The 24,048-nt window shown below is 46.5% G+C and overlaps 1 protein-coding gene across 14 annotated transcripts in view; it reads left to right on the top strand.

The window, feature by feature from the left end:
* AOPEP (aminopeptidase O (putative)) overlaps positions 1-24,048 on the top strand; it is a 273,680-nt gene that overhangs the window by 173,598 nt on the left and 76,034 nt on the right. For 13 of the 14 annotated variants that reach the window (XR_014779644.1, XR_014779645.1, XR_014779646.1 and 10 more), the window contains 2 exons: positions 7,830-7,873; positions 17,987-18,047. Coding sequence is in view for 5 of the 14 variants with exons in the window: in XM_084784051.1 (XP_084640177.1) it covers positions 7,830-7,873; positions 17,987-18,047 (105 nt within the window). In the remaining 9 variants the exon portion in view is untranslated. The remainder of the gene's footprint in view (positions 1-7,829; positions 7,874-17,986; positions 18,048-24,048) is intronic. The other variant, XM_084784052.1, reaches the window with a different exon arrangement.

The raw sequence follows: 24,048 nt of genomic DNA, 5'->3' as shown, positions 1-24,048 counted from the left end.
CAGGGAGTGTGAGCTCCTGTAGTATAGGGGCCTGCTGTAGCTTCAGGCTGTTCACTGTCATGAAGACAGGTGTGTACTGAGTGACCTTATAAAACCAAACAGGCCTGTTCAAACATCTGTGCAAGTGCATCTCCTTCTGATGTGTCAGCCTCAGTGTCGTCCTGGCCAACAGCTCAGAGCACTTGCTGTGTAAGCATGAAAACTGAGTTCACGTCCCAGCAGCCACACGGCAATCTGTGGTCCCACAGTGCTGAGAGCTCACTGAGGCAGGGGGATCACTGGGACCTACTGGCCATAGTCCAGCAGAGGAAAACAAGACCCAGGTTTAGGGAGAAACCCTACCTGCAGGGAACAAGGACACCAAACACTGTGGCCTCTACATACATGTGCATAACACACACACACACACACCACATAATCCCCAAAGACAACAACAAAAAACCGTGACTCATTCTGTTGAATATCATTCTTTAATCACGTGTGTGTGTGTGTGTGTACATCAGAGAACAACATATTCTCCCCTTTTCTCATGCGGGTCAAGATTGAACTGATCATTAGGCTCAGTGTCAAGTGCCATTGCCCACCACTGGCCAGCTGAGGGACCTCCTGAAAAGTTACAGTTTGCTCAAAATTTATGGTAAATATAGAGAGAATACAACTTCCTCTGTAGTGTCCAGCTTGGTAGGTTAAGCCCCACTCACTGCAACAAGCATGTATCTCTGGAGCATTTCATCTTTCTATGCTGGCTCTTTATATGGCTGCTGGGCATCTGAACTCAGGCTCTTGTGTTTACCTGCCATGTGTGTGGGCAGCTGAGATGGCTTTCCAGCCATGATAAGGCTAATTCTTTGATCAAAATTTCTGAATCCCTCCCCACTGTTCTTCAGGGTCACCTACCTTCACGTGCTCTCTGATTTCCCTGTGTACTTGTCAACTTGTGTTGCTTTCTGCTTTTTCTTGTTCTTGTTTTATTTTGCTTTGCTTGATTTTTTTTTTTTTGAGACAAGTGTTATTCTTTAGCTCAGGCTAGCCTCCTAAATGCTAAGATTACCAGTGGACATCCCCATACCTGGCTTGCATTGCCTTTATGGTTTCTTGTACCCAAGTTTAGTGAAAAAGGAAACTAACATGAACCTTCTAAGTTCATAATACTGTGAGAGGGCTTTTGCTAGATAATGCCAATAAGAAGCATCACTACAAATATGGTACTGTAGTGTCCCTGGGGAAGAGGAGGCGCACTGCTGTGACTCCCTGAGTTTCAGTCCAGTCTGGTAACAAAGCAAGTTCTAGGCCAGCCAAGGGCAGGATCAGACTTATCTCAAAAGACAAAACCAGAAGCTAAAATTTTTCCTAAAAAAAGAGGGAATAGGCGATTCTGTGCTTCTGTTCTCTCCCCAGTTCCCATGTTTTGTTGTTACTGTTGCATCGTTACGCTTTGCTTTGCCAACATGAGAGATTTTAGTATTCGCCACCATTATGCAGGCTTTTAGAGCCATGAATATTTTACTTTGATACCGCTTTTTGTTGGCTCAATTTCATTATCAAATTGATGTTCAAGTTGCAGCTTCTCAGGCTGTGTGGTTTCTGAGTTCTTGCTGTTGGGGAATGCATGCCTCTTGTCTGTGTTGGAATCACAAAATAGCTAGGCTTAAATTTCCCTGGGCCACGTAGTCATTCCTTGGAACTTGATAGACATTGCTCAACTGCCTTCTAGTGTTAATCACTCCTGTGAAACTTTTGAAAGTGGCCTGCTTTTCCCTGTTTATATCACTTAGGTGGTAGAAAAAATCTTTATATTTTTAAATTTTTATTTATTTTTGTTTTATGTGTTGTGATGTTTGGCCTGCATATATGTCTGTGTGAAGGTGCTGGGTCCCCTGAAACTGGAGTTACAGACAGTTGTGAACTGCCACGTGGGTGCTGGGAATTGAGCCTGCATCCTCTGTAAGAACAGTCAGTGCTCTTAACCTCTGAGCCATCTCTCTAGCCCTAGAAATCTTTATCTTGAACTCAGTGATTTAATTAAAAATGAGTGGATATGCATGATTCTTTCAAAGAATTGTTTAACATGGGCCCAGGGGCTGGGGGGGGGGGAGTGTGTGTGTGTGTGTGTGTGTGTGTGTCTGTGTGTGTGTGTGTGTGTGTGTGCGCGCGCGCGCATGTTTGTGTTCTGGTACAGATGTGGAGTTCACAGAACTGTTGTGGGAGTCTATTCTTGCCTTCCCCCTCGTAGGTCTTGTGTGTTAAAGTTGGTCCCTAAGTCTTGGAGATTAGCTTCTTCACCTGCTGAGCCATCTCACTGGCCCTGAGGCGTGTGACTGCATCATTCTTTCTTCCTGAAAAAAAAAACACTGTACTTTCAGTCTTAGAGTCTATCCTTCAGTGCAGTTGTCTCAAGTAGGCTTTGCTTTGCTTTGTGTTTTGAGGCAAGGATCTTCCTATGTAGCATTGAATTTGTGATCCTCCTACCTCAGCCTCCTCAGTACTGAAAAGAACAGGCCTGCATCGCCATGCGTGGCTTAACTTTGGTCACATTCTGATTTTTCAGGTTGCTGTGCATACATCATTAGATAATTGTTTTCATCTTTCTCATCTTTATAGCCTGTTTTTCTTCAAGCATCTCTTTACTGTTAAGTAGCCTTTTTTTTTCTTTTCCTTTTCCTTTTTCCTTTGAGATAGTCTCAGGCCAGGCTGTCCTCAAACTTCTAATGTGACTGTGGCAACCTTGAACTTCTAATCTGCCTCCACCTTATAAGAGCTCGAATTGCAGGCATGCATCACTATACCAGCACTCACCAACCAAACTGTATCATCAGCAATGATGTCATTTCCTAGTGTTCTTTGTGCATAATAATAATAATAATAATAATAATTATTATTATTATTATTATTATTATTATTATTATTATTATTATTGAAATGTGTTATCCTGGTCCTTTGTTTTCTTTCCTGAAATTAGCATCTCTTTTCTTTTCACTTTGTATTTTTGTCATCTCCGGCCTTTCATTTTGATGAATTTTTGTTCTCATTTTTATTATTGTTTCTACTTGTTGTTGTTGTTGTTTTCTTTCTTTCTTAGTGTAAAACACTTGTAGAGAATTGTCCTCTGCTCCTTGGGATATGTTTTCTTCAGGACTGAGTTCTTTGTCCGTTAGTTTCTCTCTGCCCCTCTTCCTATGGGTGTATTTGTTTTCATGGCTGCCTCACTCTCTCAGCCTAGGCTGGCCTGCCCTGGCCTTTTATTTATTCTCATGTGTGTTGGAGTATTACCTCCGGTTCCTTTCCCAACTCACCTTAGACTTGTTTTCCAACCCCTCTGTAGTCTGATAGGTGGCTATTGGGTTGGGGGTGGGGTGAAGAGCGGCAGTAATTGTCTACAGCATTTGTTGGAAGGCTTTGCCTGCTGAACTGTTGCTACTACCCCTCATGACCAGTGTACATGTGTTGTCTCTGTTGCTCTTCAGATCAAAATGGCATCTGGACACCTCTGCTGATGTTCATAGCTCTTGTCCTTGGTGGCTTATTTCTTACGTCTGTGCATTTCTCTGGGCACTCCACAGCTAGGAAAGAGGAAAGATAAGTCCCTATCTCTTTGAAAATATGTAGCTATTTGTTAATTTGTGGTATTTGGGAAATTCACTCTCATCTCAATTTCTAAGCCTGAGAGTTGGAAAGGTGCAGCATGCCAGCTAGAAACTGGCAGAATTATGTCCTGTCCCTGGCTTCTCTCTGAAGTTTATGCTGGGAGGCTGTCCTTATTTGGTGGCTGTTGGCTTGCTCTTTTTTATTACTATTATTAAAATAACTTACATGACTTGTGTGGATTGTGTTTTTGTTTACCCTGTCACCTAGTTATTCTTTGCTCAGCTTCCTTTCCCCCTTTCAACTCCTGCTGCCAGGATTTCAGTGTTGCTAGTCTGCCACCCTCCTGCTGTCCTCCTTCCTGGATCACAGTGACCTTCTCCTGCAGGCTTCATCCCAGTGGGACCCCTGCTGTTGTCAGGGGCACTCCTGGTCCAACTCTAAGGTCTAGCTTCCTCAGACCTCAGAAGGGAGCGGAGGAGATAGGGAAGATAGCTTCCCATGGGTGCGCCTCTTTATGTTTCAGCAGACCGTGGCTTGGGAAGGACTCACCCAGGGCAATGGCAGCCTGCAAGAGGAAGCAGGAAAGCTAGTGCTCTGTGGTTAGATTTGGGTCTTTAAAAGGAGTAAGAGGAACCAACTGGGTCAGTTCTGGCTATAGATGCTTTGGAGACTTGAGGTGAGTAACAAGTGTCTCTAGGGGGCCGGAGCCCAGGACAGAGTGCAGGACACACATGGCAAGACTCAGGGGACATCGTGGAGATGCCCAGCGTGTTCCGTGTGATCTTTGACACTGGTTGCGGCCTCCAGCTAGCTGCTGAGCTGCTCCAATCAAAGCTTGGAAGCAGGAACTGGCAGACGCTCCAGCACGGCAACTAGGAGGCAAGACACTGTTCTTAAAACACTAAAGGGTATCGAGACTTGATACCTTATGAGCATATACAGGGGGAGGTGGTCCCCCTCAGTCACAGTCATAGGGGAGGGGAGTAAGGGGAAATGGGAGGGAGAGAGGAATGGGAGGACACAAGGGATGGGATAACAATTGAGATGTAATATGAATAAATTAATAAAATATTTTAAAAATAAATAAATAAAAAGAAATTAAAAAAAAAACACTAAAGGGGCAAGAGGAGAGGGTTTTCATAGGGACCTTATTCACTACTCTATATCTACCCAGAATTCCAGATTCTACCTTAGGGGAGGGGCTGTGGAGCCAGTTGTAACTTGAAAATGTGAAGGGTAGAATTAAGGTTAACTCTGAGTTTCCTGCTTCTCAAGCAATTAAATTCTTCCCACCCCACATAATTGAACATAAATTACTAGGAAAATAGGAGATAAGTTTGTAGGTACTATACAGACATAATGGGGTGAAATTAGTAAGAAGTTATAATTATATAATTACAGTTCTTGCATTTTTAAGAACCAAAATCTTGTCAATAAGTGAGTGATTCACTAATATAGTAATTTACAAAGGGGTCTATTAATTAGATCGTGATAAATAAATGCAAAATTTTGCAAAAATGTTTTTTTAAATAATAGGTGAATACTCTACTACTGACCTGTTTCCTTAGTCCCAGTAAGTTTTAAAATCTTAAAAATAATAACTTTAAGACCCTGAAGCCACTGTTTGTGTCCAAGCATGACTACCCAGGCTTGTCCCCAGAGCCCACGTGTGAAAGCCAGGTGTGATGGCACATCCTGTTGTCATCCTAGAATTCAGCAGAGACAGATTCTGGGAGACTGCTGACCAGCCAGCTGAGCCTAGTAGATAGTAGGAGGCCAAGTGAGAGACGTACTCCCAACACAGTGGGTGCTGCTGAGGAAGGACACCCCAAGCTGACCCCTGGTCTCCACATGCACAAGCATACAAACCCCACCCCACGCGAAGGAACCTTACAGGGAAAGTAATTGCTCACATTCTAAGCACTAGTCTTTTTTTTCTTGAAGTGTTTTTGTTTTTAATATTTCCTCTGTAGGTACATTTGTGAGGCAGTAAACAATCCAGGGCTGCTGCCTCCAACCACTATTTCTCTGCCTCCATTTCCAGGTTTTGGGTTAGAGTCTCCAAGTGGTGGCAATGTTTAGGAGTTGGCGCCTGGCTGGTAGAAGCAGGCTCCAGGCAGGAGTGGGCTTTGCACAGCGTACCTATCCTGGATCTGGCCCTTGCTTCCTGCTCCTTCTCAGCAACATAAGAACAGCCACACTGGTGGGGCCTCTGCAGCTACCATGTCAGAATAGGCTCGGAAGTTGTGAAGCAGCGTAAGCCTGTCCTCCATTTAGTGTCTGTGTCAGGGATTTTAGTCCCAGTGATGTGAGAGAAATCTTTCATCAGTCCTTTTCTTGAGGAACTTTCACTCTGGAAAGATAGACCACCCACCTGCCCACAGAGTGGTGCCGGCTGCACTGCTCATCAGTGCCGGCTGGACTCAGTGTGATGACGGAGAAGGCACACCTTGCTGCGCACATGCACTGCCGTGCAGGCCGCTCTTTCTGTGCGGTCACATCAGTGTTGCAAAGCTTGGTCTGGGCTGCCCCTCCCATCCCCTGCCCTGAGCGTGTGCTCACCTGGACTCCCCCATTACCTTCTAGTTTTTTAAATGTATGTGTGTGTGTGTGTGTGTGTGTCTGAATTTTATATATGAATGCTGTGCTTTAAAAAAAAAAAAACACACAGGGATTCCCATGCTGACCCCAAGCTTTAACTGATCCTCCTGCCCCAGCCTCCTGAGTAAGAGAATCAACAGTCATGTACCACCATGCCTGTCTTAAAAGTTTATTTTCTCTTCTTTATCTCTTCAGAGATAGCCAGGCATTGTAGCTCACTTCTGTACGCTGTACCAACCCACAGGAGGCTGGATCTGGAGAATCAGCCCGGACTGTCTCAAAACCAAAATTGGCTGTATACACTTACAAAAACATAAAAAAGTACTCATTTCTGCATTAAAAGAATAGTATGTAATACTAACACACTGAAAGATTCTACACTTTAAAAGCAAAAGGTTAAAAACAAGGAAAACTCCCTCCAGTGTAGGTCCTAGTTGTTATTTAATGTCATTAATTAGAAGAATGTTAGATTTGGTGCTTGCTTGCTTTCTCCCTTTGTGTCATCCAACCCATCTGACATCCAGATGATGAGAAGCTGACCACAGGAGTTCACATTTAGTAAAAAAGGAACAGAAAAGCCCAGTTAAGCCTTAACTTTAAATAAACAATCATCTTTAGCGTATTTATCCTCCCAGTATAACTGAATGTCCTATATCTGACAACGCTAGTTAAGACCCAGCGAGGATTACAGAATTAGTTGACCTGAAAAGTTGGCCACAATAAAATTAAATACGAATGAGCATTTGTATTTGAACTTTTAGGTCTGTGATGTTGTGGTTATTCTTGGCAGAGTCCTTTTATGTTAGAGACGTTTACAAAATCATTTATGAATAACATTATGCGATGTTTGGAATGGGTAGGGCAAGGCAGGGATGGGTAGGGCAAGGCAGGGACGGGTAGGGCCAGGCAGGGACGGGTAGGGCCAGGCAGGGATGGGTAGGGCCAGGCAGGGGTGGGTAGGGCAAGGCAGGGGTGGGTAGGGCCAGGCAGGGGTGGGTAGGGCCAGGCAGGGGTGGGTAGGGCCAGGCAGGGGTGGGTAGGGCAAGGCAGGGGTGGGTAGGGCCAGGCAGGGGTGGGTAGGGCCAGGCAGGGGTGGGTAGGGCCAGGCAGGGGTGGGTAGGGCCAGGCAGGGATGGGTAGGGCAAGGCAGGGGTGGGTAGGGCAAGCAGGTTAGCTTGCTGATTTGTACAGGGTGGTCAGTTATTCTATTTTGCTCTTTATTTGAACATTTTCACAATAAAAGAAAGTGGCTTGGGGAACGGTGTAAGTCGTGGCATGGTACCCTGGTGTAAACACTGTAGATGTCCTGTGTCTGCACGGACACAGTAGAGGAGAAGGGACTGCGAGGTCCAGACTAGGGCCATCTTTGTCCCTTGGCTGGCTTCTCCCCTTTCGAGTTTGGTGGCTTTTCAGAGCATTGCAAGTGTGTTGCAGGTTGGTTAAAAGCCTGTATGAGTTGATATTGTTCAGTACAGACTAAGGAAGCCATCATGATGAGGGAGGCCAGGGAACGTGAAGGGCACAGTTCTTTTACTTTGAGATTGAGCCCTCGGTAAATTGATCAGTTGATGCCTGGTTGCTGGCACAGTGGGCAGGTACTTACTGGTAGATAGCTTTAATGGTTTGCTTTCTTCTTATTCCAGGATTTCCTTCAAGTGCTGTTGGAGAGTGTTCCAGAAGACAAAAGGTGAGGACCAGTGTAGGACATAAGAGCCCCATTTCACTTTAATGTTGAAATGATCCTGCCACTGTTTGACCTATTGCTACAGCTTTGACAGTTGAGATTTCCTCCTTTCTGCATAAAGGAACCTAGTGCAGCTCTTAGAGTCACAGCTGGATGAGGTCATAGGTTGGGCTTGGGGCAGCATGCACAGCCCAGGGTCTTGAGTGTGGAACAGGAAGCCAGCCAAGGGCACGCTGAGGCTTCAGCTGCCATGGCTAAGGATGGAGGAGAGGGCTGAGGAGGGCTCATTAATAGAATCCTTGCCTGTGTGAGAAGGCCTTGAGTAGCTATACTATACCACCTACTTCTTTAAAAATAAATAGATAAATAAAATAACAGAGAAGCACAAGCTGGGGTGGCTCCAGTCAATACGGCTTTATATAGGGCACATGTTTATTTGAGGCAGAGATGTGCATTAAGAGTGTGAGAGGCAGGCCAGCTCTGCTACCTCCTGTCATAGTTTCATGTCTGTGGCTCTGATAAAATGCCTGACACAAGACAACTCGGGGAAATGGATTTATTTTAGCTCACAACTTGAGATTATAGTCTATCATTGTGGCAAAGTCAAGACAGCAGGAGCTTCAAGCAGTTGGTCACATCTCACTCACAGTCTAGAGCAGAGGGAATGCTAAACAGCTAGCCTTTTCTACACAACCCAGGGCTCCAAACCAGGTAATGCTGCCATCACTTTCAGACCAGGTTGTCTCTCATCAATCAGGGCAGTCAAGACAGTCTCCTGTGGTCACACCCACAGGCCATCCTGATGTATCTTCCTAAGTGGTTCTAGGCTGTGTCGAGTTGGGAGTTAACTCTAACCATCATACCTTCTAATTTCAAAATTTGGAGAAAGTCTTTTAAACTCCATGGACAGTATTTTAGTAGGCATTAAAAAGCTGATACCTATGTTTGTACTAGGTGCTCAGTTAATGGTTAATATGCCCATTCAAACAGAACCAAGTCATGTGCACAGTGCTGCACACAGATCGATGTGCATCATCATAAGCTCTGACTTTAATGTTCTCAGAGTCATCATCAGGAAGATTGTTAGAAACCAGCATTGCTTATCATGGCACTCAGTCCTTGGAAGGACATTCTCACTTAGGGTCTCGTGCATGACAGGCTAGCCTCAAACTCCCTAAGCACTGGGATTACAGGGGTGTGCGTCACCACTACTGATTTAAAGATGCCAGGATAAAGCCCTTATGCACGCTAGGCAAGCACCTGAGCAGCAGCCTGGCTCCAGAGCTGGGGAAGCTGAGGGTTCAAGCTAAGGAACATTTCCTTTAGTGTATGAGCGAGCCCACAGGGACTGCTGCAGCCTATGACCTCATCTCCATGCTCACTGCACGCTCCCGGAGAAGGACGGGCACTCTTGTTGCAGGATGTGCTTATTTACAGGGACCTGGCCTCTCATGGCTTTTAGTGGAAGCCAAAGGCGCTGCTGCAGATGCAGATTCCTCCCCCTTGCTTTTCCTAATGCTCTGTTTTACCTCCTAAACACAAACACCTGAAAGTGTAATTTCTAATAGCAAAATTGACATTCAGACATTAATGAGGGACCCCTTGGACAAGTTAGGTGTCTCTCTGTTGAAGAGCTGGTACTACTTTTCTTTCTCTGACCTGCAGGCTTAGCTGTGTATTTAATGCACATAAATATTTCCAAGTATGAAATGAATTCTTTGACACAGATACTGTTTTAGATTGATGCAAGGCTAGTCACTTGCATGTTGATGGGTTGTCTGGTAGGCATTCTAAATTAGATGTCTCAAGGGTGGTGCATATGCCACCAGGCTAGGTGCAGGGGATGACATGCTGTGAGGACATGGAGGCTTTTTCTACATATTGGATTTCCCCTGAACTTCTTTGTCAGAACCTCCTGAACTCCTACCTTCTTTCAGCAGCTGGAAGCTTTGCTGTTAGTCCTGGCTCTATTGTGGCTTTCTTTTCAGTACCTGGACCCACACTTGTTAACCATGCATTCTGACCCTGGATTAAATTCTGATTTGTTTCTGTGTAAGCATGCGTGCAGCAAGGTGCGTATGTGCTCAGAGGTCAGCTTTGTGAGTGAATTCTCTCTGGACTCATAGCATCAGTCTTGCACGGAAAGCACCTTTACCCATTAAGCCATCTTACTGAACAAACACTACTTAAAAATAAAATAAAGCAGAAACATGTATACATGAAACCAATCTGTGCATCATTCAGAATCAGATACTTGATGGATTCCTTGGTTCTGTACTTATTCACAAATATGGCTGACAGCTGAAGCAACTGAGCCATGGCAAGGAACAGCCTGGTGTGGACGGCCTTAAATGTTTCAGATTTAGCATCTTGGTTGTTTTTTTTTTTTAAAAGTAGACATATTGTGATGGTGTCTTAGAGTTACCATTGCTGTGATGAAACACCATGACCAAAGCAACTTGGGGGGGAAAGGGTTTATTTGGTTCACACTTCCACATTCCTGTTCATCATTGGAGGAAGTCAGGACAGGAACTCAAACAGGGCAGGAACCTGAAGGCAAGAGCTAATCAAAGGCCATAGAGGGGTGCTGTTAACTGGCTTGCTCCCCAAAGCTTGCTCAGCATGCTTTCTAATAGAACCACCAGCCCACGGGCGACACCACCTACAGTGAGTGCACTAGGTGCTCCTCCATCAATCACTAAGAAATGCTTTGCCTGTTATGCTGGCTGGCTTTGTGTGTCAACTGTACACTAGAGTCGGCAGGGAGGAGCCTCAGTTGAGGAAATGCCTAAATGAGATACAGCTATAAAGCATTTTCTCCAGTAGTGATCAATGGAGGAGGGCTGGTCGCCCTGGGTTCTATAAGAAAGCAGGCTGAGCAAGCCAGTAAGCAGCATCCCTCCATAGCCTCTGTATCAGCTCTTGCCTTCAAGTTCCTACCCTGTTTAAGTTCCTGTCCTGACTTCCTTCAATGATGGACAGCAATGCGGAAGTATAAGCTGAATCAATCCTTTCTTCCCCAACTTGCTTTTTTATTATGGTGTTTTCGTTGTAGCAGTAGAAACCTTGACTCAGACACCTGCGGTCCGATCTCATGGAAGCAGTTTCTTAATTGTAGTTTCCTCTTCTCAGAAGACTCTAGCTTATGTCAAGTTAACATAAAACTAGCCAGCACAAGTGGTGATTATCCTGCAAAAATGATATCAGATGTGGCAATGTATTATTCAGAAGTAGATCTGAAAGGTATTTGTATTCCCCCCTGGCCCCTGAGTACAGCCCCACACGTGCTAGACATGTGCCTGACTTCTGTACTGTTAGTGCTTTTCTTTTATACCTGCCCCAGGGCAATTTAGGTTCCCTGATAAAGTAAGAGACCCATCTCTAGGACTTAAAGCAGAGGAAATAAGGAAGGAGGGCGGGAGGAGGAAGGGCAGAGGGAAGAGATTGATGTAGAGGTGTGGTGTATGGCCTCTTCCATTGGGTTTAAGTGTGTCTTCTGAGTGCTGACTACAGTCCTACAGGACAAAGGTCTTGAGACAGAAACGCAGCAGTTTTTACTGAGGTGGCACAGTACACTTTAGTTGGGGAGGTCTGTCTTACTTCTAATCTCCATGATGCAATATGGAGTTCATTTGGATGCCCTGAGCCCCCTGGCTCCATGGGCCTGGATTTTGTCATTGTGGATATTTACTGAGGCAGTGCACTGGGCCCACAAAGAGACTTTTGTTACAGCTGTGGAGATCAGAGCAGCACCCATGCCCTGCGTGGCTGCCAACCACCCACTGCATGCCTTTGATGGCAGCTTGCCCGGTGGGATCATGCCTAGCCTAGCAGGCTTAACTCTCATTGAAAATTCTTCTTAAATGGTAAAGTGATCTTTTGCCTTCAACAAACCTACTTCATCAGGTATATTGGAGTCCGTTTTCAAACATAAACATATTCCTGCCTGCTAACTAATCTCAAAATCTAGTTTGCTCTTCAAACAGAATCTTTGCTTCATTACCTATGCAGCATATTGTACTAATTTTACACAGCCTCCAAAGACCGCATGTCTATCCCTGGAGCCTCTAATCTCTGGCCCCGGTTACAAAGGGATCCTTTGGTGCATCTGTTAGGCACCTGAGCCATGCTGAGCAGGCAGAGCTTTGCCAATCGCAGAGTGGCCAGTGCATCAGTGTCACAGTGCCTCAGCACCACTGTCCTTCTGTGACTTACTAACATTCTCTGTGGAGCATCTCCTGTAGCAGGATTTAGGCTGGACTGACTATGGGAGGGAGGGAAGAATAAATCTAATGCCAGCCTCCAGAGAGATCTTATTCAACTACCAAAATGATGGGTCATTCTTATCACCAGCACAGGATATTGCAGTCAGTGTATGAAGGGCATCATGAGGTGCTGGCTCCTGGGAGCACAGACAGGAGGCTCATCAGCCTGCAGCTTGAAATGGGACCTGAAACGGAAGGTTCTGCAGCCTTGAGAAGTGTCTCTGGTGAGGTGCTATGTGCCAGGTGTGTGTGTGTGTGTGTGTGTGTGTGTGTGTGTGTGTGTAAAGGGGAATGGAAGAGCCAGAAGCTGGGAGAGCTGCTGGAGAACACTAGAGCATTTGCGTCAAGAGATCTTGAGACTGGAACTAGTTCAGTGATAGGCACAGTGGCAGTAGGCTTTGAAGCAACAACGAACAGCGCCATGGGTTGTTTGAGAGGTACCACAGTTACAAATGAGTGAGTTGTGATGTTGAATAAAGGAATCAGGTGTGAGCCTGGCTTTTCTCTGTTGGCCACCGAGCTACATTCTGAAGTGCAAAGGGCAGCTGCTTGTTCCTGCACTCAATATGGGGGATAAGGAGATAGGGACAAGGTAACAGGCTCAGAAGGCCATCCAGAGGGACTCATGCACCATCCTCCCCATGCAAAAATCTATGCCCCTCTGGGGAATAGCAGGTACATCAGCTCCCTCAGGTCCTGGTGTCAGCTACAGCTACTGATTAATCTTGCCCATCAATTATGGTGTTTGTGTGTGCATGTTCATCTGCTTGTTTAAACCTCCTGCTCTTGCTCCCCCATGGAGCAGGGAGTCCTCACTTGCCTCATCAGCAATCTTCACTGAGCACACACACCTTGTTCTCATCAGCAAACTGAGCAACACCTTGGAAAGCTCTGAGACACATGGGTGCTTCCACATGTGAAGAAGGGGCTGGAAAGCATAATTTATCAATATTTAAAAGCCTGTATAGAATCTAAACTCTATTCTAGTACAAGGGCATTTCCATCCTTTCCTGTGTCTAGTACCTATACTTTCAAAGTTGTTGAGGCCTGCGTTTGCTTCCTGTGAAAGCCGGTGGGACTGTGTGCTGGGCTGTGAAGGGAGCAGCAGAATGTGAGTGTTGGAATCCCAGGAGGCGGAAGGTCGGAGCCAAGAGTGATAACAGCATCACACTCAATCAGCCAGCAAACTGATAGGCCATGCACAGATCCAGCTGATAGTCACTGCCTCATCCTCACCACAGCAGCTTGGAAGTCAACGGCAGCCACGGCCAGGTGTGTGCTGCCCACCTCCCTGCACATCTGTGCCTATTTCTCTTCACTTCCACGTCATGAAAAGATCACTCACTCATTTGCTCTCTAGGCTCTAAGCATAGCTTGCTTTTCTAAGCGGTATCATGTCAGGGGGGCAAGTATGTTCTGTCCCCTTCCATATTAACTAATTCTGGCCACATTTACAGCCCAGAGGGTCTCAAAATAGCCCCCAAAAGCTGCCATGGGAAGTGCGGTGCACACAAGCAGGCAGCCAGTGGGCAGCACTGCCTGCTGCTCCCAGACCACATCTCAGCCATAGAGTGGGAAGAGTGAACGCCCTAGGGCAGATACAAAGGGCATGTGTCCTGTCAGCTATCTGGATAAAACCAATTTCCACAGTGATGAGACATGCAGAAGGGTCATTTCCTATGTGTGCTGTGTCCTGGCTCCGTGGAAATGCTTCTGCTTGTCTGATGTGATTGTGTAAGCCATGTGACCTCACAGGGAAAGCTTACAGCACTAGCTTAGCCACTGTTTGTCTGTAACAGGCAGCTGTTGACTTAACAACTGCTGCAGCATTTCTATAGTCATGATCAGAAAAGCAAAGCCAGCATAGATGCCCCTTTGCTCTGAAAACATCTGGTCCATTTCTTCCCCGAAAAATGAAGCATCTTTGTATGGTGGCTCCCTTGCTTTTTTTGAGTGTGTGTGTTAATACATGCATCTCCTCCTCCTCCTCCTCCTCCTCCTCCTCCTCCTCCTCCTCCTCCTTCTTCTGGTCTAACGTCTTATTCCATAGTTCCCCAGAGAGGCTTAGTGCAGTGTGATGTCTGCACTAACAGCAGAGCCTTAGAAAACCCCGTCAGCACTCACTTTGCCCACTGAGGCTGTAGACTCAACGCCTGACCAGACAGTCACCATCCACTTCTCACAGCTACTACTAAAAGGACTAAAGTTACCATGGTTATGAGATGTTTTGAGCCTCAAGAGAAACCCAGTCTGAAAATTCAAGCTCCCTTCACTTAATGGAGAATAGTTTTTGCTCCTGAATGTAGCCTAGGGAGTTCTCCTGCCCTCGCATCTCTGCCCTGAAAGGGCCTCTTTATCTCTTCAGAAATATAACTGGAGAGCTGACAAGCAGGGCAGTCCCAGCAGGAAGCAGGCCACTTCAGCATCCACAGTGTTAGCGATGGGAAAGTTGTGTTGGGCACAGGTGCACAGGTTCTGCGCCTGTGGGTGTGTCTATGCCACTGCAGAAAGTGATTCATCATGAGGCCTGAGTTCAGCATGGGAAAGAAAGTGGAGCTTCATAAATTTCAACATCAGCTCTCCAGGCACCATCTGTGTGGCTGTACATACGTTTCCCAAACTCTCAGGACTTTGTTCAACTCGTGCATAATAACACTAGCGCTGTGCTGTTTCGCTAAGGGTTAGGTGAAGGTTTTTTCTCTACTGCTCTTACATAGGTGGTAGCTGCTACTTCTGTGCCTTCACTTGGCAGTGCTTAGGAATGCCTTTGTTTTCTCTTTTAATGCCACCATAGAGTTTGTGTGCAGATACAAACATGGCAACAGTATCTGCTTAACTGTTTGCCAAGAAGCAAATCCTCAGAGTTGGCCGTAGATGGGCACATGCTCTCTGTGAAATGTTGTCTTGTAGAGACTGATGGAGCCCAGAGTCCACCCTCAATCTTTCAGCCCTCCATATCCTTCCCCAGCGCTCTCCATCCTTGGCATGGGGGTGGCAGCACACATACTCAGAGAACTGAGGTAGAAGGAGCTTGAGTTTGAAGCCACCCTGTGCTACATAGTGAGACCCTATCTCCAAATTAGGTGCATGTGCCCACGGATGCACACATGCCTGCAAATCAGCAGCCTGCCACGTGGCCTCCTAGCTCCAGCGTCTTCCTTGCTTTGTAGTGGTCCCTTCCCCCCCCCCCCCCATTCTGGGTGCTGCTGGTGGGTCTCTGTGGAACAGGCTCTTGAATCTTTTTACTCTGTGTCTTTCCTCATCTCCAATGGTCTTGGCCAAACATTCAGCACATTGCAGCCTCCCCAACTATATGCTCAAGTGGCACCTCTTTTCAGAGCCTCTCCCCATTTGTTCTCCCTGAGCCAGGAGACAGCCTTCCACATCACAGACACACATCCTGCAAGCTGCTGGCATGCTGTGAAGTGCCTGTCATCTGTTCGTCAGACAGTCAATCGCTGGTATGTTTTCACCTCAGCTCCCCACTACTCTGGGCGCAGTGGCTCCACCAGATGTTTGTCTCATACAGCTGTTTGCCTGATCGTCAGCCTTCTCATCCAAGGGCGTGGGACCATGCTCAAACACCTGCTTTCTCAGTCTTCACTCCCCAGCCTCCTCCATGCTCCTGAAAGGAGGGTCTTGCAGTGAAATTCCAGGAAGGGAGTGATGTTTGTGTCCTGGATTTTCTCCTTTGTGGGAATGCCCAACAGCTGTTCACCATCGTTTGTAAAATCACTCAAAAATGGCAATTAAGTCACATCTCTGATGTTTCCTTTTCAGGACATTTAATCACAGATCCTGTGAGCTCTCAGATATATCCATTGTGTCAAGCCCTTTGATCACCCATGCCACTTCTAAGCATCTTGAGTGCTGTCTCTCCTCATATGCAGGGGACCTATTTTCCTGGAAGTCAGGTGCTGCATGGTCTGGCTTTGGCTTTTGTAAGGGTCACTAAGAAAATGCCAGAGTGTAGCCCACAGGAGTCTGTCTAGAAATTAAGCCAGTGAACACTTCCTACCTGCATTCAAGAAAATTATTATTATTATTATTATTATTATTATTATTATTATTATTATTATTATTTTCCCCTTGATAGTATGAGGTTGGCAGATAAGACCGAGTTCTGTTTACATAGGAAGTAAGATGCCTCAGCTGAAGGTCTATTCTTGTTTGAAAGAAAGGCAGTCTGTCCTCACCTTACCTACCATTGATCATATCACTGGGGCACAGTTCATTTGGTAGAGAGGTCTGCTTCCTGCCTCCGTCTGAGCAGCCCAGGGCTTTGAGCACTGGGGCCTGCTTTGTGTGTACTAGCTTCCAGCCCTGTCTTCTGAGATCATCATCTGTGATGCTTTTCTCTGAGTGGCCAACCAAGCCCACCCTCTTAGTCCTGTCTGGTTAGCCAAGTCCACTGAGGGTGTTTCCAGACTTTCTCCCAAGCTCAAGGGAGGACAGTGGTCCTCTTGAAAGGTGCTCTGAGGAGCAGCTGCCTCCCTTCACACACATCTCCTAGTGAAAAATGTACAGGACATTTGTTATTTACACTAGATTGACACTGTTACCTAGTAGCAAATGATGAGAAGGCCCCTTGATGGTGATGCTTAGCTTTCTGATGAGGCCCTGGTATCCTGGGCACTAGGAAGGCCTGAAAAGGTAGTCCCTCTGTCTCGGGCTCGTTCCCCGTCTTCTGTCTTGTGTCTCATCATTGTGGGTTATACTGAATATTTCGACAATTTCTGCTTAAACTTATGTACATGTGTGTGTTCAAATACCTGTACATGGTCATGTACATGCGTGTGTTCATATACCTGTATATGATATATGAGTCAGGTCTCAACTTCACCCTGCTAAGGCAGGGTCTCTTATTTTCTACAAGCTGGCCTCCAAATTTTCAGGCAGTTCGGTCTCCACTTCGCTTCTCCTAGTAGGAGTGCTAGGATTAGAGATGGTGTGCCACCACATCTAGTTTCTTGTGTGGGTTCTAGGATGGAACTCTGGCCGTCAGGCTTGAACAGCCAAGGCTTTCCCTACAGAACCATCTCCCTGCCCCAAGAAACGTGTTTCCATTCATTCAAATAAAAATAGCATCACAGAGATGCACTTTCCTACCAGGTAACGTGGTGAGTGCTGGGATTCGTTGCTAGAGAGCTTCCCCCTTCAGGGAGACAGTAAAAGTGATGCAAACCCAATCGCTCTGTCCCAACTGTGCTGGGCCCTTTGATTGAGTCGGGGACAGGAGTGATGGGGGCTACCCAAGGGAGCAGGATGCTTTCTTCCTGGCTAAGGCCCAGTGGGAAGATAGTGGGCACATAGTGGGCATGAGTGAGAATTGTCTGGAAGGGGAATGCAGGGAGGTGGGTTTGTTGTAAACTGCATCACTGAAGATCACTAGCTGTTCACATTCCAGATAGGTGATGATTTAACAGACCAGTGACGTCAGAGTGGCAGGAAAGCAAAGCGTTTGAGCCAGTGTAAGAGATATACGTAATGCTGCATGCAGACAGGGTTTGATGTGGGCCCATCTCAGTGTGCCCTGTTCTCGCAGCCCATTGTCACTGTCCATTTCACAGACTTGCTGCCACACCAGCTGCTGTTGAGGCCTCCCTTCCTCGCTTCCTTCAACAGGCAGGCAGGCAGGCTTCGTGTGTCTGGGAACACTCACCTCAAAGCGTTAAAGCACCTGTTGCTGCGCGCCTGATGTGCTGGGCTCCTTCCCACACCCTCATCCAGTGGGGCAGTGCTCTTTCTCAAGAGAGAGCCTCCTCTGCCTGAGTTATTTGCCATCCTGCTTGTGTGAGCTCTGAGGTGCTTTTTTTCTTTTAACCATTTGGTTCTTGTTTTGTTTCTGAAGGTTCGGCCTGTCTGTTGAGAATATCGTCCGTGACTGGCTTGAGTGTTCCGGAATACCCAAGGTACCTGAGATAACTGTTTCAGAAACAGAGGAAAGCTTGCCACCAGCCTCTCAGCCATGACAGTGATGTTTTAAATATGTATATACAAGTAGCACTGTCAAAAAAAACAAAAGAGTAGCACTGTCCAGAAAATGCTGGCTTCCTGTAGCCACTGGCTTGCGTACCTGTAGGATGTGGATGAACGTAACAGTGGCCACTGCATTGTGTATTAAGTGAGGCCACCCAAAGCATGTTGGGTATTTTGGGTGAAGTCTTCAAGCAACAACTTAATACCTGCAGTAGGCTAAGCTTGGGTTTCGATAAACAGGTGATCTGGTTGCCACAGCTTTTACCTGGCCATGGTACTTGTTTTCCTTGCAACCCTGCCTTTTCATCTTCCTCCCTATTATATTTAAGGACCCTATATCAGGCCAGCTTCTCATACCATTTAGACATTGGTTTGTCTTGGGGACCTGGACTCAGTTTCCCCTCTCTTTCAAGTCATGGATAGCTGTAAGAGAGAAATCTACCTAGCCTGGAGCCCTCACTTCCTGTTTATCTTCTGGGTCCATGCTGCTAGAGTCTATTGGGTAATCCAGGTTCCTCCCTTGCCCAAATGCTGGCAGGCCAGGGATCAGGCTTACTGTTGTAGTAGGCCTTGGTGGCTGTGGACAGACCTCTATGGCAATGGAAACTTTGGTCCTGTGTTCAGGCAAGCAGCCCCTGTCTCCCGCTCATTTCTGGTTTTGTGGCTGGATATGTAACTTTACGCTCAGGAATGTCTTGAGTGTCAGTGACTGTCCATGACCCATGAAATGCAGTGGAGAGTGTTCAAACAGGCTTCAAACAAGGGGAAACGTTACTACCAGCCGCCATCAGCCCACTAGAGACACTTGGCCTTCAGTTCAGAAACACATGCCAGCCACTCAAAGTTACTTGTTTGCCTCAGTCCCTCTGGGAACCATAAAAGAAATTAAAAACTAAACAAAAAGGTGAGATGAGGCGACAGGGAACCTGGAAGGCAGCACTTTAAGGTCAGGTGTGTTATGAGAGCCTGTGGTTTCTAAGAAGGTGACTTCCGAAGGAGATGACTCACAGAGAACCAGCCTCACCCAGCAGTGTTTTAGGCCTGGGGGGTGGGGAGTGCATTTCTGGCAGTCTCTGAGGAGTTTGCTTTGTGGGCCTAAGCCAGGCTGTGGAAGGCTCCTGGGCATTCTTGGCGTGGCTGAAAGCTGGGAAGAGTTAGAAGCTCAGCCACTCCCCAGCTCCCTGCTCTAGAATGGAAGGCTTATTTGCACCAGCAAGCCAGGAGGGAAGAAAAGGAAAGTCCTGAAACCCAAGCCGAGCATGCCGGGAAGCAGGCTGCCCCAGGTGGAGCACGAGGCTGGGCTGACCCTCCTCTTCGTGGCAGCAGGGGAGAATGCTCCATACAAACTGGGGACAGGAAAGAGAAAGGGTGAGATTTGCCTCTTGCTGACCCTTGTCATCACAGGTTAGCTTGCACTAGGGACAGCTTTAGCACAGACAAGGCTTTCTACCATGAACTGATGAAACCTGCTGTCTAAACAGCCAGGTGCAATGAGGCTCACTAGCTATAATTTATCTTTAAGGCCCAACTCGGCGTTTCCCTGAGTGCTTCAACTGTTCCGTAACATCAACAGCAGCAGACAGGACGAAGCCAGATTTAATGCATAAAGTTTGGCTGGTGAGGGATCACAGGGCGTCACCCACCCCACCCCCACCACCCTGTTTTCTCTGGTTATTGATGTGGCCCTTGGTGATCTACCTGCTCTCAGGCCCTTTCGCGCTCCTTGTAAGTTTCTTTTTGTTTCCACTTCAGTGATGTGCTTGGCAGGGCCTGAGACGCCGCGGTGGCAGGAGCTCTCAGTGAATGGGACACCTTGTTCCTCGCCCTGTCATTAAAATATGAAGTTACTAGCATTGCCTGCCCCGCAGTGACAGCGCAGCACCAACAGGCTCTCTGCTCTTTGTTCTGTCCCCCAGCAGCGGAATTCTCTGATGACAGAACCAGTGTTCTCTTAGGAAGTTTCCATCCCATGGGCTACAGAGGCTTTTTTGTCTCCTCAGAAAGGTCTGCCTTAACTTTCCTTCACAGCTATGCTGAATAGAAATCATAAAAAGAAAATAAGTGGACATCCCTTCAGCAGCAGCAGAAGTAGGCATGAGGCCCACGGAGACAAAAGAATTGGATCCAGCCTCTTTACAGAATCCCTCAGCTCTGCAACCTTTGCCCTTGCAAAGTCCTCAGTCTCGTTGCCTTTTATGACAATTTTTCTATGAAAACACTGCAAACTTAAGATAGAAAAAGCCCGTAAATAAGAAAATTAAAATGACCCAGAGGTAACCCGGCCCCCGTTGTCTCTGAGACAGTGCCTCATGTAGTCCAAGATGGCTTTGGACTTCCTCATAGCTGAGGTTGCCCCACTCACCTTTCAGTACCCTGGAGTGCTGGGGTTCCAGGCATGTACCACTGCAGCTGGCATCCAAAGAGAATGCTTTGGTGTATATCTTTTCAGAATCTATAAGTACGTATTCTGTCCTTTCTCCACCGTTTTTGTTTGGTTTTGAGGTGCAGGGGATGGAATTTAGGGCCCATGCATGATGGACACATTCTCTTCCTCTTATAAACTAAAAACAATAAGCTCTTGTGGGAGGCCAACGAAGCAAAGCTTAAACTGTGGGGCCTCTGCCATGCCGGTGTCAGAGGAGACCCAGGCCTGCTGGCAGCCTGCAGTGACCTCACACCTGCTCTCTGTGCTCTGCAGTAGATGTCCAGCCCCTTACAGATAGAGCAGAACTTTGTTCTTAGGCCGCAATTCTTCACTCCTACTTTGTCCTTTGATATGAGCTGAAGAGGAAGTGTTGATGACTGTTGCTTGCCGATGGTATCAGACTAGATTTTGTTAGCTCTTCGGCCCCATGTTGGAATAGTATACAGGTGTCTTCTAGTCCACTGGAGCTGGTTGCAGAGTACTACTGAGGATGGCCAGCCATTCTACACAGTGGTGCAGTGTGTGGACAGCCATCGCAAGCCTCATGTGTGTTACACCCCAGGCCACGTGAAGGCTGTCAGCTACAGTTGCGCCATTGCCCAGATACTTGATTGGTACATACATGCTTATTTCTCTTCATGTATGCCCTAAGGCCCCTCACACACATAGCCACATTTCTGTAGGATACACTGGGACAGCATTTCCCCAGTTCTTGCTGTAATTGCTACAGACCCTCAGAAGCCTCTGCTTGTTCTAAGATCATTATGGACCTTGTCAAGTCTCCTGATGTTCCTCCATCAGCATGTCCATAGTAGATCCTACCCTCCCCCCCCCCCCCGAACCTGTACCATTTCCTCATTGCATTTTGCCTGAGCTAGTGTGTCCTTCAGCATATGGTAGGTATTCTGGGCCCCACATCCGGCAGGTAAGTCCAGGCACTGCTTGCTTCTGGACAATAACAGGTAGACTTGACATCAGAGGTCCCATTTCACATTCAGGGGCAACTAGAGAGTTTTAGGGTGAAGTTCATGGCCTGGGCACTAGGCCATGTTTCTGGCTTCTCTGGGGGGGAAAGTGGAAAATGAATTTCCATCAGGTGTTACAGTTAGCTCTTTTTAGAATGAGACTGCAGGTCTCATTGGGCAGTGGAGACTCGGGAGCCTCACAAGACTAAAAAGTGTTACAGCCCTTCCTGCTGAGGTCACAGCATAGGAAGCAGACAAACAAGCAGCAGCATCAGAAGGCTACCCAGGCATGACAGGGGATGCAGGCAGATGCCTGAAGGCAGGTCCGGTGAGATGCAGGCCCCGCAAGTGGTTTCCCAGTGGTCAGCACCCGGTCTTGGCATGATGGAGAGGATAATTCCTCCTGCAGACAAATGGCAGAAAGTCCTGGAAGCCCGGTGCATCCTTTTCCAGAATGACAAGACTGAGATGGTCCTGGTGGAGTGAGAAAGCCAAACTTTAATTGTGAATTAGGGATTTATAAACCCTGGGCAGCAAGAAGGGGTTTTGAGGGTAAATGATTTGCTAGGGCTAAGGGTGGCAGGAGAGTTAATCCACAAACAGTGGTACAGTGCCTCATTTTCAGTCAGTAACATGGGGCTCTATCACAAGAAGGAGAAAATGGTACTTAATTATCCTAAGTGTGAGGGGATGATTTCTACAGTTAAAGGTCATTTTCTGGAGGCTAGGATCTCAGCAGGGGTGGGGTACTTCCACCAATCCCCTGGGCTTATTAGAGCTGCTTATCAGGAAAAGGTCTGGCCTGTATCTTTGTTTTAGGACTATGTAATACCCCTTTAAAAATCAGGGCTTACCAGATCAGGTGGAGTGAGAACTCTGCTAAGAAAGGGAGCCCGCCTTCATAGACAGAGCGTGATTGGCAATCCGGAGAAGTCAGACTTCAGCCTTCTTCCGCAGAGTCCCACACTAGTGCAGTAGCTACTTGGTCATGGTGCAGCCAAGCTCCATGTCCATTATCCACATCAATGTCAAGCAAGTTTTCTCTAAACACGGCTCAAATCCATCCTCACTGAAATTCTCTTTATTGACAGTGTTCTGAGACTAATCTCTGGCCTGCTGGCGACACTTTCAGGCCTGCCCAAGGCTGTCCTCTTTAGAGCTTCTTTGTCCCACCTTCCAGCGTAACTGCCCCACTCAGAACAAGAGCCTCCTTTGCACATGTTCCTTTCTGTCTCTCCAGCATCCCCTTTCCTCTGCTTTGTGCTCATCATAACTGTCTTTATGCTGGTGCTATTTGTCTGTTTCTCATGCTGTCCACAGGACTTACCACAGTAAGCGTGTGTCTGTTCTTTCTATTGAGCCCTCTTTGATTCTCAGACGCTCTCTCCTGTCTGACAGAGCAGTGACTGGACACATGGGAATTAGTACTCCTATAGTATCTAGTACACCTGGACACATACATTTGTTTATTTGTTTGTTTTTATTTACTTATTGAGACGAGCTCCTATTGCATAGCCCAGGCTAAGCTAAAACTTGTCCTGTAGCCCAGGCTGGCCTGGGACTCATAGATATTGATGGTTCTGCCTCCTGAGTGTAGGCTTATGCCAACAGCTTGCTTCAGTAGCTGAATCTTAAATCTAATCTTAATTAGATTTTTCTACATTTAAAAAGTAAGATTGTATTATTGCTTGGCATAGCCCAGGTCTAATAGTGAATCTGCTTTTCAATTATAGATTTTATGAAATAAAAACAAGCATTTATGATTACAATTTAGTATCTGGGTTAAGATGGGTTGTGTAAAACATCAGATTTTGAAGCCTCATGCCACTAAGAAAGGAGGAGGGGGAAGAAGAGGAGAAAGAAAGAAAGGAAGAAAGAAAAAGAAAGAAAGGAAGGAAAAGAAAAGAAAAGAAAGAAAAAGTAATTTCCAAATTTCTAGGAAATTTTCAACACAGTAAGTCTCTTGTGCCAGCCCCATTGCATTTTAATCCCACAGAGGAGTACACTCTGAGTATAGTGTTTTGTCCCAAAAGATGCTGATCACTTAGACTTGAGTCTATTGCTTAAAAGTCATATCTGGTAGAGTAAGTGAGAAATAAACAAAGGATGGGTTTGTTTTCCATGTTGTAGAGGTGCAGGCATTGGCAGCATGCACTGTGGACAGAGGCTGTTGATGGCGTAACAACTGCTTGAGTGACAATTTCACAGCATGGCCAGGTGGGCCAATAGGCTTGTTGGATAGATAACTTTCTGGGTGAAATGTTTACCTTCCTCTTCCTCAACAGGATGAAGTGATTCAGTAGAAAAGGAAAAGGTTTGCACCTACTCTTGTCCCTTGGCTTTCAACTTTTTCAACTTTCATATCTAGAGTTACTTATTTACACTGATACTTAAAAATTAGCATGAAATCTATCTGGCCAATAGTAAGTAGCCAGAGGTACATGGGGTAGGCTAGGGCTCCTTCACATCCACAGGAGTCTTTAAGAAGGTATGTGTGGTGGAAGTGGCTTACAACATGCTTCATAAACAGGAGGACCTGAGTGA

This window comes from Acomys minous, assembly GCF_964271855.1.
Source record: "Acomys minous genome assembly, chromosome: 5".
In the NCBI taxonomy this organism is placed as follows: Eukaryota; Metazoa; Chordata; class Mammalia; order Rodentia; family Muridae; genus Acomys; species Acomys minous.
This window is presented reverse-complemented; position numbering and strand designations above follow the sequence as displayed.